General features: G+C 42.8%; 1 protein-coding gene across 1 annotated transcript in view; it reads left to right on the plus strand.

Annotated features, from left to right (window-relative positions):
• The first annotated feature begins 232 nt into the window (after positions 1 to 232).
• The window catches only part of SPACA3 (sperm acrosome associated 3), a 44,132-nt gene continuing 23,092 nt past the window's right edge, over positions 233 to 21,272 (plus strand). Inside the window, exon 1 of the mRNA XM_054458606.1 lies at positions 233 to 285. Within this exon, the coding sequence (XP_054314581.1) occupies positions 276 to 285 (10 nt within the window). The 5' untranslated portion in view covers positions 233 to 275. The remainder of the gene's footprint in view (positions 286 to 21,272) is intronic.

Here is a 21,272-nt window from a genome sequence, read left to right on the forward strand (position 1 = left end):
CTCCCCTGATATGGCTTGGCTGTGTCCCCACCCAAATGTCGTCTTGAATTGTAGCTCCCATAATTCCCATGTGTTGTGGGAAGGACCCAGTGAAAGATAATTGAATCATGGGGGCAGTTTCCCCCATACTGTTCTCATGATGGTGAGTAAGTCTCACGAGATCTGATGATTTTATAAGGGGTTTCCCTTTTCACTTGGCTCTCTCATTCTCTCTTGTCTGCTGCCATAAAAGATGGCCTTTGCTCTTCCACCAAGATTGTGAGGCCTCCCCAGCCATGTGGAGCTGTGAGTCCATTAAACCTCTTTTTTTTTTTTTAATAAATTACACAGTCTTGGGTATATCTTTATTAGCAGCATGAGAACAGACTAATACATCCCCTGAGAGAGGCTTTTCTCTTATTGTCTTTCCAGATGACCCAGCCCCATTTGTCTTATGAAGGGTGAATAAGACTCCTTTTCTCTTCTTTTAAAAAATTTATTTTTATTGATATGTATATTAGATATACATACTTTTGGGGTACAGGTGATAATTTGGTACATTCATGTAGTCAAATCATGGTAATTGGGACATCCAATACCTTTGTTAAAATAAAAACTTCAGTGGAAATAAATTAAAGGAGTTTAATCAAACAATGAATGATTCATGAATCGGGCAACCCCCAGAATCACAGCAGATTCAGAGAGACTCCAGGGGTGCTTTGTGGTCAGAACAAATTTATAAAAAGGGAAGTGAGGTACGGAAATCAGAAGTTAGGTATAGAAACAGCTGGATTGCTTACAGTTGATGTGTAACTTATTTGAACAGTTTGAACACTTAGTCCATGAGTAGTTGAAGTGTGGCCACTGGGATTGGCCAAGACTCAGCTGTTGTTACAGGTGCATACTCCTAAGTTAGGTTTTCAATCTTGTCTGCCTATTAAGCTAGGTTACATTTTGTCCACAATCACTCAAATATAGAAGTATGGAGTCCTTCTCAGGCCATATTTAATTTCCTTTAACACCTTAAATATTTATCTTCCTTTAAGCAAGGAACATTCAAATTATTCTCTTCTAGCTATTTGGAAATATACAATTGATTAATGTTAACTGTAGTCACCCTGCTGATCTATTGAATACTATATCTTATTTTTTCCATCTAAGTCTATATTTGTACCCATCAATCAACTTCTCTTCATGCCCCTCTCCCTGTACCCTTCCGGGCCTCTGGGACATCCTTTCTCTTAGTTGGTGGTGTTGTTGGACTGATCACTCTGTCCAGACCTGGTAGGACTTTGCTCATTCCCCATCTCCTCTCCTCAGAAGAACACATCCCACACTCATCTTGCTGGAGTCTGTGGATTCCTTAAAACAGTCTGGGAGATCTGGAGGGGTAGCAACTATTATTCCTGTTTTTTAGTTACGAAAATGAGACTTAGCAAGGAGGAAACAGGCCTAGGAAGGGAAACTCACTCTCCAAGCTCATGCAGACAGTAAGGGAAGAACTGGGAAAGAATGCACACCAAGGAATTCCCAGTTCATTGCTTGGAGGAGAGGAGGTGAGTGTGCTACTTGGAGCCCCTAACATCTGTCATCCTGTAAAAGTTATAATAAAAAGTCATAAATGCATAAACAGTGTGAAAAAGTTCAAAGGTAAACTCATTAAGTTCAGAAATATAAGGGGTATGCCTAGGGCCAAAAAAAAAAAAAGTCATCTAATGACTTATGGGACGCACTAGCCCAGTGTGGTAGAATGCTAAAATAGCTGAGAGGAGCCTGCAGAGACAGGGGCCTCGGGTGACTGAGTCCCTACTGCATGTTGGGAGCTGTTGGAAACACTGTATGTGCATTATTTTATTTAATCTTCACAAGAGACGAATGACCTTATGAGGCTAGTGTTATTACATCCACCAACTCAAGGCTCAGAGAGGTCAAAGCACTTGCTCACAGTCACAGAGTGGCTTAGGAGCTGATTTGGGATGAGAGACCAGGTCTCTCAAATTCCATTTTCATGTGCTTGCCTCCATGTCACGATTTGCCCAGTTTTCTGACGGACAGACCTGCACATGGCCCCTGCAGGAGAGATACATCTCTCTTTGGGAGAGGTTGGCACTGGGGAGGAAAGCCCTGCCCGTCAGCCCTCCTACTGGCTGCAGCGCCCTGGCTAGCTGTACCTGTGGGTGTGACTCTGTGTAGCTGTCTTTCTCTTAAGTACACAGAGAAAAAAAATTTTTTTCCATCGTGGGGATAAAGTTCAAGGAACAGCCTCACCAAGAAGGTGGGGCTGAGTGCTGCCCAGCTGGCTGGCTGCCTGCTGTGAATAACTAACTAGAACACCTGGAATATGGCATGATATGGGCCAAGACAGGGCAAGGACCCAAGTTCATGCATGACCCTCATCTCCCTCCTTTTACATGCTCCCAGCGCCATGGAGAGCTTGCAGTTGGGAGTTAAGAGGGGCTACTCTCCCTTCCCTTCCAGGTAGAGGTTAAGATTCATGTCTCATAGTCCTTTATTCTTCGGGGTTTTCTTGAGACTTATTTGAGTCAAATACGTGCCAAATGAGGACCTGTCCTGCTTAAGTACTGGAGTTGGAGGAGACTGACTACCTCCTGCTTATCCCTCCCTCTGCTTGCAACACCCTCCCTGTTCCTCAGTTCTTCCTCCAGGTACATCTCAAATGTTCCCTGTTATAAGAATAGCTAATATGCTTATACACTAATACTTATGTGGCAGATATATTTATTCATTTATTTAATCCTCTCAACAGCCCTACAGCATAGGTACTATTATTTCCATTTTGCAGATGAGAAAAACGAGGCACAAAAAGGTTAAGTAATTTATCCAAGGTGACACCGTTAGTAAATGGCAGACCTGGGATTGTATCCCAGTCTATTTCAAGATATTGAAGTTGGCAGCATTGTGTGGTGAAGGAGCCTGGATTGGGTTCAAATCTTGGTTGCACCACTTAAAGCTGCATGAACTTGGGAGGTGGCTTAGCCATCTTGAACCTCAATTTTCTCATATCTGAAAGGGAATAATATGGTCGGGTGTGGTGGCTCATGCCTGTAATCCCAGCGCTTTGGGAGGCTGAGGCAGGAGGAACTTGAGGCCAGGAGTTAGAGACTAGCCTGGGCAACATAGCAAGAACCCATCTCTAATAAATAAATAAATTAGTTGGGCATGGTGGTGTGTGCCTGTAGTCCTAGATACTCAGGGAGCTGAGGCAGGGAGGATGGCTTCAGCCTAGAAGTTCTAGGCTTCAGTGAGCTCTGATTGTGCCAATGCACTCCAACCTGGGTGACAGAGTGAGACCCTGTCTCTAAAAAAAAAAAAAGGGAATAATACATCAAACATCATATAATTGTTTGTGAGGTTTAAAAAAGATAAATAATGACAGTATTGATCATTTGAAAATAAGTAATACATATTGGTTCTCTTCCAACTTTGAATCAATCAATTATATTAAGCATAAAGTTTTAGCATAGAATAGTATAGCATAGAGTGAGATGTCAGATCCGGAAAGGATCTTAGCAATGACCTAATCCAATGCGTTGTCTGAAGCATGAGGAATTATTGACACTTGCTCAAGGTCAGTCACATAGTAACTCAGTAACTGTGGCAAAGATTGTGAGTTGCCTTTTCTAATATCTTGTCTCCCTTCTTCCTTAGCAATAGCATCCCTGGTTTTTAGCTGGGTTCATGGTGTCTTGGAAAAAGACTGCATTTCCTGGCTTTCCTTGGAGCTAAATGTGGCCATTTGACTACGTCTGGCCAATGAGATGTCAGTGAAAAAGTCACAGGATACTTTCTGGAAGTCTCCTTCAAAAGGGAGAATGCTGGTTCTTCTCCCTTTCTTCCATCTTTTTGCTTGGAAGGCAGATCTGGTAACTGGAGCTCTAGTCATCTTGAACAGGAGTATGTCACAGCCTAGGGATGACAGTGCCTTCACACTACCATGAGTTATGTACCTCTAGATTTATTTCATATGAGACAGAAGTAAAATTCTGTCTTGTTTAAGCCGCTGTTGGTTGGGTTTCGTGTTACTTGCAGTCTAACCTAATCCTAACAGACAGCATTAGATATGGACTAGAAACAAGGTCAATAAATGTTTATTGAGTTGAGGAGGGGTCCCCCAGAGAAGACTGGCCTGTCTTTTTCCATCTCTGCAGATATTTGGGAGAGAAGCTGGGGTTTTCACAACAAAACATCTTGAAGCCCTAAAATGACTTGTCATGCCTTGCGGGTGGGGGTGGGCTTATCTCTGGAAACCAGGGCTGTGGCTGGAGGAAGGTGCCCAGGTATGGGTGGTCTGGCACTGTCAGTCTTCTTTCTCAGCCACAGAGGGACAAACCTGTGGACAGAGCTATCCCTTGGCTCCAAATATGGGTCTCTGCACGTGGTCCGTCCCCTAAGCTCTCAGCTGGTGGGCTGAAGAAGCCTGAGGAAGCCAGGATCTGTGAGATGGCCCAATTACCTCGCCTGTTATTCACGTTGTTACTGGCATGTTTTGAAATTGATGGTTTCTTTTCTTTCCTCAAAAAACTTGTTCCTCCCTTTGCTTTTTTTAAAATTAATTTTTCCATCATGAAATATTTCAAAGATAGACAAGAATAGAAAAGAGCATAATGGATACCTGTTTACCCACGATTAAGCTTTATCAAATCTTAACATTATGTCATATTTGCATCAGATCTCATTTAAAGAAATAAAATATTACTGATATAATTGAAGCTCTCTGCGTATTCCACTCCTACCCCTGTTCCTCTCCCTCCTCAGAGGTAACTATTACCATGAATCCAGTGTTTATCATTCCTATGTATGTTTTTACACTTTTATTACATATTTATGTATTCATTAATACAATATAGCATTACTCAGTAGGGTTTTAAATTTTATATATAAATTGTAGCAGATTCCACTTATCATTGAGTATTCCATTGTATAAATATACCACAATGTATTTCTCCATTTTCCTGTTGATGAATATTTATGCTGTTTCCTTTTTTTTTTCTTTTTTATAACCCACACAATGCTGTGATGAATTCCTCTACTTACCTTCTCCTGGGGAACAGTGAGAGGGTTTGTTTAAGGCGAGTGTCAGCAAACTATAGCTTATAGGTCATACCTGGCTACCACTTGTTTTTTGTATGCAGCTATGAATTAAGAATGGTTTTTACATTTTTTCTTTTTCTGAATTTGAATTTTAACTTTAAAAATTTTGGTAAAATGGGGCCTGGCATGGTGGCTCATGCCTACAATCCCAGCACTTTGGGAGACCAAGGTGGGCAGATCACCTGAGGTCAAGAGTTCAAGATCAGCTTGGCCAACATGGCGAAACCCCGTCTCTACTAAAAATATAAAAATTAGCTGGGTGTGGTGGCACATGCCTGTTATCCCAGCTACTTGAGAGGCTGAGGCAGGAAAATCACTTGAACCCAGGAGGCAGAGGTTGCAGTGAGCCAAGATCGTACCACTGCACTCCAGCCTGGGCGACAGAGGTCTCACACACACACACACACACACAAATAAATAAATAAAAATAAATAAAAAATTATGGTAAAATATGCATAACAGAAAATTTACCATTTTCACCATTTTTCAGTGTATAGATAGTTCAGTAGCATTAAGTACATTCATGTCATTGGGTGACCATCACCACCATCCATCTCCAGAATGTTTTCATCATCCCAAACTGAAACTCCGTGGTCATTAATAACTCCCCTTTCCCGCTTCCCCTAGCCCTGACAAACACCATTCTACTTTCCGTCTCTGTGTACTTGACTACTCTAGGTCCTTTATGTCGGTGGAATCATGCCATATTCGTCCTTTTGTGACTGGCTTATTTCACTTAGCATCATGTCTCCAAGGTTCATGCATGTTGAGGCATGTGTCAGAATTTCCTTACTTTTTAAGGCTGAATAATTTTCCATTGCATGTGCGTATCACATTTTGTTTATCCACTACATTTTTAATGGTTAAAAATAATAAGAAGACCATTTTGTGGCATGTGAAAAGTACATAAAATCCAGATTTCTGTGTCCATTAAAAAGTTTGATTGGAGCACAGCCACAGGCATTCATTTAAGTGTTGTCTAAGGCTGCTGTCATGCTAAAACAGCAGTTAATTAAGACCATATGGCTGGCAAAGCCTAAAGTATTTACTATCTGGCCCTTCACAGAATAAGTTTGCCAACTCCTGCTGTTATGTAATTACCTAGAGGTGGAATAATGAATGGTAAGGTATGGGCATCTTCAGCTTTACTAGATGTTGTAAAATTGCTCTCCAAAGCAATAGAACTAAGTACTGTAGTGCTTGAGTTTTTTGTAAACTTCTTTCTTTCCTTTTTGGACAGATTCTTTGTTTAAATAAAGGCGCTGGAAGGGCCCTTAAAAGGCATTGTGTAGTCAGTTAATTTTGCTGCATACAGACAACTTTGAAATTTGAATGGTGGCAGAGTGTGGTGGCTCACACCTGTAATCCCAGCACTTTGGGAGGCGAGATGGAAGGATTGCTTGAGCTCAGGAGTTCGAGACCAGCCTGGGCAACATGGCAAGATGTGATCTCTACAAAAAAATGCAAAAATTAGCTGGGTGTGGTGGCATGCACCTAGAATTCTAGCTACTTGGGAGGCTGAGGTGGGAGCATCACTTGAGCCAGGAGGTGGAGGTTGCAGTGAGCCGTGATTGCACCACTGCACTGCACAGTCTGGGCAACAGGGCAAGATGGAACAAAAAAGAAGAAGAAAGAAAAAAAGAAATTTGAATGTTTTACAAGCGTTTATTTTGGGCTCATGGACCTGTACATTGGTAGGGTTTGGCTGATGCGTAACGGGCTCAACTCAGCCTGACTCCAAGCAGTGGGTTGGGCTCAGGCTTGCTCCACATGCCTCTCATCCTCCTTGGACTTGTAGCTGAGGCAAATTTTTCTCATGGAAAAAGGCAAGAACTCAAGTGTAGGCCCACACGAACACTTTTCAAGTCTTTGCTAGTGTTGTGCAGCCATCCTGTTGGTCAAAGAATAAGTAGGCCCAAAGTCAAGAGCTCAGGAAATACACTCTGTCCATCGTGAAGCCATAGTATGAACGTGGATGTATAATTCCACTACAGGGGAAGGAAGATCTAGGGTCAATAACTGAATCTGCCACAGATATCAACGTTTTTTAGTTTCAGAACCTTCCTTCCTTCCTTCCTTCCTTCTCTCTCTCTCTCTCTCTTTCTCTTTCTTCTCCCTGTTTTTCTAATATATATATATATATATTTTTTTTTTTTTGAGATAGGGTCTTGCTCTGTCACCCAGGCTGGAGGGCAGTGGCTGATCATGGCTCACTGCCGTCTCAGCCTTCCAAGCTCAATTGGTCCTCTCACCTCAGCCTCTCAAGCAGCTGGGATCACAGGTACATGCCACCATACCCAGCTATTTTTTTTTTAAGTAGAGACAGGGTCTCACTATATTGCCCAGGCTGGTCTCAAACTCCTGGGCTCAAGGGATCTGTCCACCTCGGCCTCCCAAAGAGCTGGGATTACAGGCATGAGCCACTGTGCCCAGCTCTCTCTCTCTCTCTCTCTTTTTCTCTCTCTCTGTCTTTCTCTTTCTTTCTTGGAGACAGCGTCTCTCTCTGTTGGCCAGGATGAAGTGCAGTGGTGTGATCATAGCTCACTGCACCCTTGAACTCCTGGGCTCAAGTGATCCTTCTGCCTCAGCATCCTGATAGCTGAGAGTATAGGTATGCACAACCATGCTTGGCTAATTAAAAAAAAAAAATTATAGAGACAGGGGGTCTCACTATTTTTGCCCAGGCTAGTTCAAAATATTTTCTTGAAACAAAACCTTATGTGGAATTGTAATGTAATATGGAGAAAAGTGAAGCTGCTCTGATTTGAAGTGGGAGTGGGGGTGTGCAGAACCCCTGCCTGCTCAACTCCCCTCTCTTCCCGGAACACCTCTGCGGAGTCCCCCAGCTTCACAGAATGTAGTTTGATAGCCAGTCTCCTACATTGTTTCCTCTTCCAGGCGATGTCAACACTCTCCCCGCTGCAAGATCCAGGGATCTGCAGCAACACAACCAGGAGCAGATCCTCTCTGAGGGTTGAGTCTCAACATGTGGCCCAAAGGGGCGCCTCCTAGAAGCCAGGAGTAAAGAGGATGCCTGAGGCCACACCTGAATGTGGCCAAAGTAGATGACAAGATTAGAAACAGACCTGGTTTGCTCCGTGGCTCAGCCCAAGCTGGCTGGATTGACACAACTTCAGCTCCTTACCTGCCTCCGACTCAGGGAGGGAGATCCTTGTCCTGTGGAACATCTGGCTCTCATGTCATGAGTTTTCTGTCAGAGGGATGGTGGCTTCTTATCATTATTGACTTTCACCATGGTCTTAGCAGCACCTTTTGGGCAGGCAGTCTGGTTGCTATTTCCAGAACGGAGCCACAGGCCAGCCCCATCCCATGTGGCCTCTGTAATGCTTTCCTCCTCCATAGGCAGTGTGAGAAGCCCATCCACCAGAGTTACAGTGTGGAGGTGATGAGTCAGACCACGTCCTATTGTGAGCTTGCAAGGCTGCTTTCACTAGGTGTTAGTTCCCTGTGTCTGGCTGGACCAGGAAGCAAGGTCCAGCTCCCTCTTCTCCTCTCCATGACCCAGTAGGCTCCCCTGCACGCTCCAACCCTCCGGCAACAGCCAGTCTTCCCCTCCCAGGCGCTGCTCCTGGAGCTCAATCAGCAACTCCATCTCCAAGCTTTATGTTTCCCATTAGATTTCTCCTAATTTTCTTGTCCTTTACAACCTGACAGTATCTGTACTTTTGTTCCTGTGATCTAATTAAAATTAGTGATTTAACGAGACTACCCTGGGAAGCTGCAAGAAAGGCAGTGATGGGCAGGATGGTGGAGATGGGAAGGTAAGCAGACACTTAGTGTCTACAGAGGCTTTGTCTTGCATTTATTAATTCTACAAATGTTTGTTAAGCATCTATTATATGCCAGCATCCAGGCTAGGCAATGAGAAGATAGTGACAAACAAGAAAATTAAGCCAGATATCTGTTTCTCCCCCTCCCCACTTGCTGGTGAGGTCTTGCCGCATCTGGACATGTTTTCCGTAACTGACTTCCATTTATTTGGCTGCTGAGCTCTGGCTGGCTGCTTAGACATTCTGCTGCTGTGCACTCATCCCAGCCAGAGCAGCTTTACAGACATTTACTGCTTTTACCCTTGAGTTTGCTTCACTTTTTGAACTAAGCACCTTGAATCTTCAGGGCTGCCTTCTCCAGGGGCCCAGCCCTGGAACTGAATTTTTTTTTTGTTTTTTTGAGATGTTATCTTGCTCTGTCACCCAGGCTGGAATGTAGTGGCGCTATCTCGGCTCACTGCAACTTCCACCTTCCGGGTTCAAGTGATTCTCATGCCTCAGCCTCCCGAGTAGCTGGGATTACAGGCACTCGCCACCACGCCCGGCTAATTTTTGTATTTTCAGCAGAGATGGGGTTTCACCGTGTTGGCCAGGCTGGTCTCAAACTTCTGACCTCAAGTGATCCACCCACCTCGGCCTCCCAAATTGCTGGGATTACAGGCGTGAGCCACCGCGTCCAGACTGGAGCTGAAATTTTGCCCCCTACTCAACTCTATCCTGAGCTGTGGCCTGGCTTGTTCTCACCTCCCTGTCTTAGACTCTAGAAAAGTGGGCACTGTTTAAGGCCAACCATTGACTTCTGATAATATAATTAGATAAAGGCTTCTGGACTAACTCCATTGCCTTTGTATACATTGGTTTCCTCTGATAAGAAAACTGGGTAGTAACTAAAGCCACATTCTCTGGAGAGATGAAGAATTAACAAAGAGAAGAGCAAGCTTCCACTGTTTATTTAGAATGTTTAAGGAACCAGAAGTGGGTAGCAGCTGCTTGACTCTCTTTATCATGTGGGTGCCTCTGTCTCCTTCTGTCTTCTTGTCTGTCTCTGTCTCTTGTCAAGCCTGATTTTCCCAATACTCCCAGCAACTTTGGAATTCAGGGGTCTGCCTTACAGCCTCATGAGCTCTGTGTATGTTTGCAGGACTCTATTTTAAGCACTATCAGAGTTTGGAGCTCAGTTTCAGCCCTCTGCGTGGGAGTGCCTTAGCGAGATACTGGCAATCCGGATTTCAGATTCTGTGAAGTAGCTTACTTCAGATCATTCCTCCAGGGTTGCATCTCCTTGAATTTTGAATGATTGGTTTTAGACTTTTAGCCTCAGGACTTGGCATTTCAGAATGTTAGGTCTCTGCATAGCTTAACTAATCTACATTCTTGTTGACCTTTAATCAATAAGAGATGGTCTGGCTTAACCATGGGACAGATTCTGTTTTACAAGATTTCTTTCTTTATAGAGGCTCGGGGGTAGGATGATGCCTTTCCCACTTTAAACAGTCATTTTAACCTCTTTTGATGGGTATGTTCTTGGGAGTGCAGTATGTTCTTGGGATGAAGGAAGGAGATGCTGGAAAAACACAACTTTATATCCCCATCCTTCAGAGTATAACAGATCTTTATCTTGATCAAACGTCCAGTGTCAGCTTTTTTATATGTAAAATGGGATGCGTGTGTGTATATGTGTGTGTGTGTATGGAGGGAGGGTGGCAGAGACTACTAAACATCTTTCCCATGGAACCATAATAGGGTTTGACAATGTTGTGTGATTTTTCATGGAAATCTTAAACAAGAATACAGTTGTGCCTAGGCAGGCAATACACTAATACACTGACTGGGACCCATCTGTAGCTCTTAGAACACAACGATAGCTAATATTATTAAGCACTTACTAAATGCTTTATCTGACTTGAAATTCACTGCCTCCTAATAATAATTTGAATTATTATCATCCCTATTGACAATTAGGTCACTCAATAACAAATGGCAAAGGAATGGTTTGAGCTCAGCTCAGACTTGGCATCAAGGCTCTGTAACCTTCCACTTTGTAGTGACTGGAGCTGTTGAAATGATTATTCCAGTGTAATCTTTTTTTTTTTGGACAGAAATATTTCTATTAAGGATGGGTCAGAGGCCTAAAAGCAGGTCTATCTATCTCCCTGCTCAAGTTCTTTCCACTTCACTAGGCTGCCTGTGAAGCCTGAGATCCATCACTGCCTCTTGGAAAGTTGTGACATTATGTAATTCTCTTGGCTTGAAGGCCAGCGGGATGCTGGCTGTTGAATGAGGATACTTGTCAGTGAATTGCAATTTTCTTAAACGTTTTTTCCATGCTAACCCATTATGATGATTTTTTAAGGAAGACAAATGTTGATTAAGCAGGTACTATGTGTAAGGCAATTTCACACACATTATTCCCTTTTTCTCCACATGCCAATATAGGAATGGTGAAGTAGGAATAATTATTTCCATTTTACAGTTGAAGAAATGGAGGTGACAATACACCCACTTTAGCTATGGAGACTCAAAATACCATATACAAAATCAACAGGTGTGTGAGTAGGGGGCACAGCTAGAGGATGATGGCATTAGGAGGGGCCACATGGATCATCAATGTGAGAAAACATTTTAAATGATCCATTTTCAAGGCATGGTAAACCTAAGTACTGGCAGCCAGCCTGCAAACGTAACAAACCACATGTCTCATGCACCTAGGTCACCATAAGTGAACAGAATGTAGAAGAGGGGTCAGCCCATAAAAGGGAAGAACATTTTGTTATTGGGAAATTGAAACTTAAGCAGGGGAGGGGACCAGGGTATAACCTTAGGAGGGAGATAATGAAACTTAGGTGATGTCTAGGAAGATTGTAACCCCATAGTACTCGACCAATGAGGAACTGGGGGAAGGATTTGTGTGCTAGGAGATAAATTACCTGTTGTAACTGCCCTGGGTGTGCCTGCCTACCAGACACCCAATCTTGCAAGTCCACCATTAAAAGTCTTGCTTCCGCTGTTCTTCGTATCTCTGAGGCCATTCTTTGGGTTTGGACAGGTGAATGTATGTTTCTCACAAACCTGGAGGCCCATCTGGGATCTCTGTGCCTGCGTGGAGTAAGACTCTGGGTGAGAGGGGAGATGTGTCCCACCCGATTTAGGTGGCCTGCTCTGTCCCAGCATCCCGGCTCCCTGCAGAAGCCATAGACAAACTCGAGACTGTTATTCAGGAGGCAGCGGAGGTGACAGAGGGAGAAAAGCAGGCACCGTGGCAACCAGGCAAACTTGTGCATGAGCCAAGGTAGAAAATTGGACTATAAGTACTGCCTTGGTGGTTGGGCATTTTCAGAAGTCAAGTGTGTGTGACTGAGAGGTATCTTAGATACGAAGCGAGTGCAGAGTCCCAATCCACAGTTCCATTCTCCTGCAAGGGAAATGGCCGGAGATGGATGAAGCGATTTTTGGGGTGTGCAAGAAACCTTCAATAGAGGGGGGTTGAGTACACAGGGAAACTCAGACACAGAGACTGACCAAAAATGGGAAACAGAAATTCTAGGCCAAGGGGACAAAGGAAAGAGGGAATCAAAGAGACTCTCTGACATTCCCTGGATAGTCTTTTGGGGAGAGTGCTGCAGGTTTGGAGGGACAACTCTCAAACCAGGGACAAGGAAAAGCAAAAGATGATAAAGTATTGCTGTTTTATCTGTCCCAAGGACCCCATTTGTAAGCCTTCAGTCTTTTGGCCTAACTTTGGATCAGATGAGGATTGGGTGTGCCAAGTTTTAATTCTCTATGTGAATGATAAAACCCCATACTGATGAGAAGAGATAGGTTACACTCTCTGATGGATCATGGAATTAGCCCCCATCTTCCCCCTCAAAGAAGAAAAAGAGCCTAGTAAAAAGGGAAAAGCCCCAGGACCCCCTACCATGCTTGCCCCTTCCATATGTCTCAAAAAATAGGGGACAGGAAGATCAAGGGGGCAGGAAGAAGGTTAAAGGAAGAAAGACCTGGAGACCATGGGGGAGCTGAACCAACCTCTCCTTTAAATCTTTAACCAAATTTAAGAAAAGAATGAGAACAGTCTAAGAGGCTGTGTGTGTCTCTGCACATGAGATGGGTCTCCTGAATACAACACACTGATGGGTCTTGACTCTTTATCCAATTTGCCAGTCTGTGTCTCTTAATTGGAGCATTTAGCCCAATTACATTTAAGGTTAATATTGTTATGTGTGAATTTGATCCTGTCATTATGATGTTAGCTGGTTATTTTGCTCTTTAGTTGATGCAGTTTCTTCCTAGCATCGATGGTCTTTACAATTTGGCATGTTTTTGCAGTGGCTGGTACTGGTTATTCCTTTCCATGTTTAGTCCTTCCTTCAGGAGCTCTTGTAAGGCAGGCCTGGTGGTGACAAAATCTCTCATAGGCTCAAAATAAAGGGATGGAGGAAGATCTACCAAGCACATGGAAAACAAAATGAAAAAAGCAGGCATTGCAATCCTAGCCTCTGATAAAAGAGACTTTAAACCAACAAAGATCAAAAGAGACAAAGAAGGCCATTACATAATAGTAAAGGGATCAGTTCAACAAGAAGAGCTAACTATCCTAAATATATATGCACCCAATACAGGAGCACCCAGATTCATAAAGCAAGTCCTTAGGGACCTAAAAAGAGACTTAGACTCCCACACAATAATAATGGGAGACTTTAATACCCCACTGTCAACATTAGACAGATCAATGAGACAGAAAGTTAACAAGGATATCCAGGAATTGAACTCAGCTCTGCACCAAGCGGACTTCATAGACATCTACAGAACTCTCCACCCCAAATCAACAGAATGTACATTCTTCTCAGCACCACAGCACACCTATTCCAAAATTGACCACATAGTTGGAAGTAAAGCACTCCTCAGCAAATGTAAAAGAACAGAAATTATAACAAACTGTATCTAAGACCACAATGCAATCAAACTAGGACTCAGGATTAAGAAACTTACTAAAAACCACTCAACTACATGGAAACTGAACAACCTGCTCCTGAATGACTACTGGGTACGTAACGAAATGAAGGCAGAAATAAAGATGTTCTTTGAAACCAATGAGAACAAAGACACAACACACCAGAATCTCTGGGACACATTTAAAGCAGTGTGTAGAGGGAAATTTATAGCACTAAATGCCCACAAGAGAAAGCAGGAAAGATCTAAAATTGACACCCTAACATCACAATTAAAAGAACTAGAGAAGCAAGAGCAAACACATTCAAAAGCTAGCAGAAGGCAAGAAACAACTAAGACCAGAGCAGAACTGAAGGAGATAGAGACACAAAAAACCCTTCAAAAAATCAATGAATCCAGGAGCTGGTTTTTTGAAAATATCAACAAAATTGATAGACTGCTAGCAAGACTGATAAAGAAGAAAAGAGAGAAGAATCAAATAGACACAATAAAAAAAGATAAAGGGGATATCACCACTGATCCCACAGAAATACAAAATACCATCAGAGAATACTATAAACACCTCTATGCAAATAACCTTGAAAATCTAGAAGAAATGGATAAATTCCTTGACACATACACCCTCCCAAGACTAAACCAGGAAGAAGTTGAATCCCTGAATAGACCAATAACAGGCTCTGAAATTGAGGCAATAATTAATAGCCTACCAACGAAAAAAGTCCAAGACCAGATGGATTCACAGCCGAATTCTACCAGAGGTACAAAGAGGAGCTGGTACCATTCCTTCTGAAACTATTCCAATCAATAGAAAAAGAGGGAATCCTCCCTAACTCATTTTATGAGGCCAGCATCATCCTGATACCAAAGCCTGGCAGAGACACAACAAAAAAAGAGAATTTTAGACCAATATCCCTGATGAACATCGATGCAAAAATCCTCAGTAAAATACTGGCAAACCGAATCTAGCAGCACATCAAAAAGCTTATCCACCATGATCAAGTTGGCTTCATCCCTGGGATGCAAGGCTGGTTCAACATATGCAAATCAATAAACATAATCCATCATATAAACCGAACCAAAGACAAAAACCACATGATTATCTCAATAAATGCAGAAAAGGCCTTTGACAAAATTCAACAGCCCTTCATACTAAAAACTCTCAATAAACTAGGTATTGATGGGACGTATCTAAAAATAATAAGAGCTATTTATGACAAACCCACAGGTAATAGCATACTGAATGGGCAAAAACTGGAAGCATTCCCTTTGAAAACTGGCACAAGACAGGGATGCCCTCTCTCACCACTCCTATTCAACATAGTGTTGGAAGTTCTGGCCAGGGCAATCAGGCAGGAGAAAGAAATAAAGGGTATTCAATTAGGAAAAGAGGAAGTCAAATTGTCCCTGTTTGCAGATGACATGATTGTATATTTAGAAAACCCCATCGTCTCAGCCCAAAATCTCCTCAAGCTGATTAGCAATTTCAGCAGTCTCAGGATACAAAATCAATGTGCAAAAATCACAAGCATTCCTATACACCAATAACAGACAAACAGAGAGCCAAATCATGAGTGAATTCCCATTCACAATTGCTTCAAAGAGAATAAAATACCTAGGAATCCAACTTACAAGGGATGAGAAGGACCTCTTCAAGGAGAGCTACAAACCACTGCTCAGCGAAATAAAAGAGGACACACACAAATGGAAGAACATTCCATGCTCATGGATAGAAAGAATCAATATTGTGAAAATGGCCATACTGCCCAAGGTGATTTATTGATTCAATGCCATCCCCATCAAGCTACCAATGACTTTCTTCACAGAATTGGAAAAAACTACTTTAAAGTTCATATGGAACCAAAAAAGAGCCCGCATTGCCAAGACAATCCTAAGCCAAAAGAACAAAGCTGGAGGCATCACGCTACCTGACTTCAAACTATACTACAAAGCTACAGTAACCAACACAGCATGGTACTGGTACCAAAACAGAGATATAGACCAATGGAACAGAACAGAGCCCTCAGAAATAATACCACACATCTACAACCATCTGATCTTTGACAAACCTGACAAAAACAAGAAATGGGGAAAGGATTCCCTATTTAATAAATGGTGCTGGGAAAACTGGCTAGCCATACGTAGAAAGCTGAAACTGGATCCCTTCCTTACACCTTATACAAAAATTAATTCAAGATGGGTTAAAGACTTAAATGTTAGACCTGAAACTATAAAAACCCTAGAAGAAAACTTAGGCAATACCATTCAGGACATAGGCATGGGCAAGGACTTCATAACTAAAACACCAAAAGCAATGGCAACAAAAGCCAAAATTGACAAATGGGATCTAATTAAACTAAAGAGCTTCTGCACAACAAAAGAAACTAGCATCAGAGCGAACAGGCAACCTACAGAATGGGAAAAAATTTTTACAGTCTACCCATCTGACAAAGGGCTAATATCCAGAATCTACAAAGAACTTAAACAAATTTACAAGAAAAAATCAAACAACCCCATCAAAAAGTGGGTGAAGGACATGAACAGACACTTCTCAAAATAAGACATCGATGCAGCCAACAGACACATGAAAAAATGCTCATCATCACTGGCCATCAGAGAAAAGCAAATCAAAACCACAATGAGATACCATCTCACACCAGTTAGAATGGCAATCATTAAAAAGTCAGGAAACAACAGGTGCTGGAGAAGATGTGGAGAAGATAGGAACACTTTTACACTGTTGGTGGGACTGTAAACTAGTTCAACCATTGTGGAAGACAGTGTGGCAATTCCTCAAGGATCTAGAACTAGAAATACCATTTGACCCTGCCATCCCATTACTGGGCATATACCCAAAGGATTATAAATCATGCTGCTATAAAGACACATGCATACGTATGTTTATTGCAGCACTATTCACAATAGCAAAGACTTGGAACCAATCCAAATGTCCATCAATGATAGACTGGATTAAGAAAATGTGGCACATATACACCATGGAATACTATGCAGCCATAAAAAAGGATGAGTTCATGTCCTTTCTAGGGGCATGGATGAAGTTGGAAACCATCATTCTCAGCAAACTATCGCAAGGACAGAAAACCAAACACCGCAGGTTCTCACTCATAGGTGGGAACTGAACAATGAGAACACTTGGACACAGGGTGGGGAACATCACACACCAGGGCCTGTTGTGGGGTGGGGAGGGGTCGGAGGGATAGCATTAGGAGATATACCTAATGTAAATGATGAGTTAATGGGTGCAGCACACCCACATGGCACATGTATACATATGTAACAAACCTGCATGTTGTGCACATGTACCCTGCAACTTAAAGTATATATGTAAAAAAAAGAAGTGTAAGAGGACATTGAAAACTCCCCTATCCCTTCCACACAGCAGGCATCTAGCATGTACCCTCTTAGGGAAGTTCCCATGGGACAGGGAGAGATTGGCTTTGTAAATGCTCTTGTTACAAGTACTGAAGTTAGGAAATTCAAGAAGGAAATGAAACCACTCCTAGAAGATCCCCTCAGTTTAGCAGACCAGCTGTACCAAATCCTAGGACCCAGCTTTTACACCTGGGCTAAAATTATTCTATTACAAATACACTGTTCACAGGAGAAGAAAGGGGAATGATTAGGAGAGCAGTCATGACCATCTGGGAGAGGCAACACTCTCCTGGGCAAGGGGTCTTGCCAGCCAAACAAAAATTCCCAAATGTCAATCCCAAATGGAATAATAATGATCCCAGGGACTGGGCCCAAATGGAGGAACGAATAATTATAAAAGATCAAAGAGTCCACTCCTAGGACATAAAATGTCTCAAAGGCATCTGAGATTCAACAAGAAAAAGAGGAAACTCCCTCTGCATTCCTGCAGAGGCTCAGAGATCAGATGAGAAAATATTTTGGATTAAATCTGGAAGAACCAGTGGGCAAGGCCTTTTAAAGGTTAACTTTGTAACTAAAAGCTGGCCTAGCAGGCCAGGGAGTGCAGCTGCAGGCGTGGGGGTGGCAGGAGCTGCAGAGCCAGAGCAGACAGCTGAGAAAAAGGTGGACAGTGTGAAAGAACCAGTGTGAGTAAACCCCTAATAAGAAGCTAATGTCTGTATTATGCAAAAGGAGTCATTGGGGATCCCAGGCTCTGTGTAATGCAATACTTAGGAATTATGGGTGTATAGGGATTTATACCCTCACTAAACAAGTATGTGGAAGTTGTGTAACTTGTCAAAGGATAAACAAAAAGGTAATGAGAAAACAGGCCATGGGAGGAAGACCTCCCAGACTAAGACAATTTCAAAGCATTCAAGTAGATACCACAGAAATGCCCTAAGTAGGAAGACTGAAGTATTTACTGGTGATCATAGATCACCTTCCTGGCTGGGTAGAAATCTTTCCCCTTTCAACAGCCACCACCAGGAATGTGGTCAAAATAATATTAGAACAATTGTACCCTAGATTTGGCCTGGTGGAAAATACTGATTCAGACAATGGGAGCCACTTTACCTCAAGGGTGTTAAGGGGAATTATGGAAGGTTCACAAATTAGATGGGATTATCATACCCTTTGGCATCCCCCTTCCTCTGGAAAGGTAGAAAGAATGACTCAAACACCCAAAAAGTGTATAACCAAACTAATCTTAGAAACTAAAATGCCTTGGACCAAATGTCTTCCAATAACACTCCTTAGGATTAGGACAGACCCAAGAAAAGACTTGGGATTGTCTCCCTATAAGTTATTATATGGGCTTCCATATTTGGGCAGAGCTACAGATCTCCCTACTATGGAAACAAAGGATCAATTCTTTTTTTTTTTTTTTTTTGATCAATTCTTAAGATATTATATACTGGCCATATCCTCTACCCTGTTATCCCTTAGGTTAAAAGGACTTCTGACTCAAACTCTGCCTCTTGAGTTCGTGGTTTACCACTTCCAGCCTGGTGACTTGGTGCTGATTAAGACTTGGAAAGAAGACATGCTGAACCCAAGCTGGGAAGGTCCCTATCAAGTGCTCCTGAGCACTGAGACAGCTGTGCAAACAGCTGAATGGGGGTGAACTCAGTATACTTGAGTCAAGGAACTGGTAAAAGAGACCACAGAACGGAGGGAAAAAAACCCAGTGAAAAGTGCATGGGTCACCTGAGGAATCCTTAAAGTTAACTCTGAGAAAAATCTAAAAAGAAAACATGAGCTGGTCCCATTTCTGGAAGTTAATATGGCTGGAATGGGCTACTATACAAGGAGCAGAAGGTCAAAATGGAAACTGGCAGGGGACTCCTCCTTATCCAATCAGGTTGGTAATTAATATAACCCAGATGGTAGCACCCCAAACTATAAGATTTAATACCTGCCAGATCTTACCTTGTGGGAATTTGGAAAATTAGAGACAGCTCTCGCAGGTGAATAAATATCTTTGCCCTGAGCCAAATGCAGGTTACAGTAGGGCATCACCCTACCCCAGCTGGGATGATGTATGGTGGACTACCCAATTTGAGGGTTGGGCAGTAAACATGGGGTGGGAAACTCTGAGCTGGAGACCCTTGAGGAGCAAACTACCTCTGTCCAAGAGCTCCCCACCAAATAACTGCCAGAATTTAGAATGTAATCCTATACTCATCACCATTGACAATCCAGCTGTTCTAGACCAAGAACCAAAAGTAGCATCCTGTGAATATAAGTTAGGGGCAGACATCACAGGGAAAGACCCCCTAGGGTGGTTTGTTCTCAAACTAATCAATAACTCAACCTCCCATTTGCCTGGGACTACTGCAACCCCAGACCCTAACAAACACTTTAGTCCACCAAATAATGACCCTAAAAGGGTAAAAATAATTGAGGTAAAGTATTTAAGGCAAATCATAGAAATTGAGACAGTTTACGGGGATGTGAATGCCTGAGTCGAATGGGTCAAATTTTCGGTACAAGCCCTCAAGAAGAGTAACTGCTATGTGTGTGCTATGGGATAATCTCAGGCACAAGTGACTCCATTTCCCCTAGGATGGGATACCAATCCTGAAGGAATGTGTTGTATGTTGGCTCTATACGAGGACAAGGATGCATGGGAAATGAGACTTGTAGGAGTCTGTCATTACTCTTTCCTGCACTGCAGAAGTCAGATCCCACAGCAATCCCCTCATTCTCTATAGGGAATATGAACCACTCCTCTTGCCTCTCTAGGCAGGGGGCAGGGTTCAATAAGCCCATGGGAGAACTCTCGACTTGTACCCAATTCCTAAACATCACTGGTGAGGCAAAGGCAATTACTCAGCTCTCCATATACCCCAGGCTGATGTCTGGTGGTATTGTGGGAAAGGAATCTTCATAACTTGTTACTGTCCAATTGGACCAGGACTTTGCTTTAGTCCAATTGGCCATTCCCTCCACCCTGGCATTCCACAGGATACCTGAAAATACACAAGGCCACCAAAACTGGAGAGATGTGGCAAATTCTTTTGACCCCAGTATATATGTTGACTCAATAGGAGTCCCTAGGGGGGTACCTAATGAATTTAAGGCCCAAAGTCAGCATTCTTCTGGTGGTCAACTATCTTTTTATTTTTTTGAGATAGTGTCTTGCTCTGTCACCCAGGCTGGAGTGCAGTGGCACGTTCTCGGCTCACCACAACCTCCTCCACCTCCCAGGTTCAAGCCATTCTCCTGCCTCAGCCTCCCAAGTAGCTGGGATTACAGGTGCATGCCACCATGCCCAGCCAATTTTTGTATTTTTAGTAGAGATGGAGTTTCCCTATGTTGGCCAGGCTGGTCTAAAACTCCCGACCTCAAGTGATCTGCCTGCCTCGGCCTTCAAAAGTGCTGGGATTACAGGCGTGAGCCACCACACCTGGCCCAACTATCAATAAGAATGTGGATTGGATTAACTACATCTATTATAATCAACAGAGATTTATCAATTATACTTGAGACACCCTCAAAAGGGTGGCTAGCCAGTTAGATGCCACCAGCCAAATGGCCTGGGAAAACAGGCTTGCGTTAGACATGATACTAGCGGAAAAAGGGGGCATATATGTTATGCTAGGTGTGAAATGTTGTACTTTCATTCCCAACAAGACTGCCCCAGATGGAACCATCACAGAAGCTTTACAAGGACTGGAAACTCTAGCCAACGAACTGGCAGAAAATGCTGGAATTGATGACCCACTTGAGGGTTGGCTAGAAGTTGGTTTGGAAAGGCATGGTAGCTTCAATCCTTACATCTCTCACAATTGTGGCAGGAGTCTTAACCTCAGTGAGATGTTGTATTATCCCTTGTGTGAGTGGACTAGCACAGAGATTAACTGAAGCAGCTATTAGTAAACAAATGCCCATGACTTAGCAGAAAATAACCTGCTACTATTAGAAACCAAATTAAACTCATTCTCCCGTGAGGAAGAAAGTAAACGAGAAATTCGAGGACTAAAAGGCTTCATATGAAAATGAGAC

This window comes from Pongo pygmaeus, chromosome 19, assembly GCF_028885625.2.
Source record: "Pongo pygmaeus isolate AG05252 chromosome 19, NHGRI_mPonPyg2-v2.0_pri, whole genome shotgun sequence".
Lineage (NCBI taxonomy): Eukaryota > Metazoa > Chordata > Mammalia > Primates > Hominidae > Pongo > Pongo pygmaeus.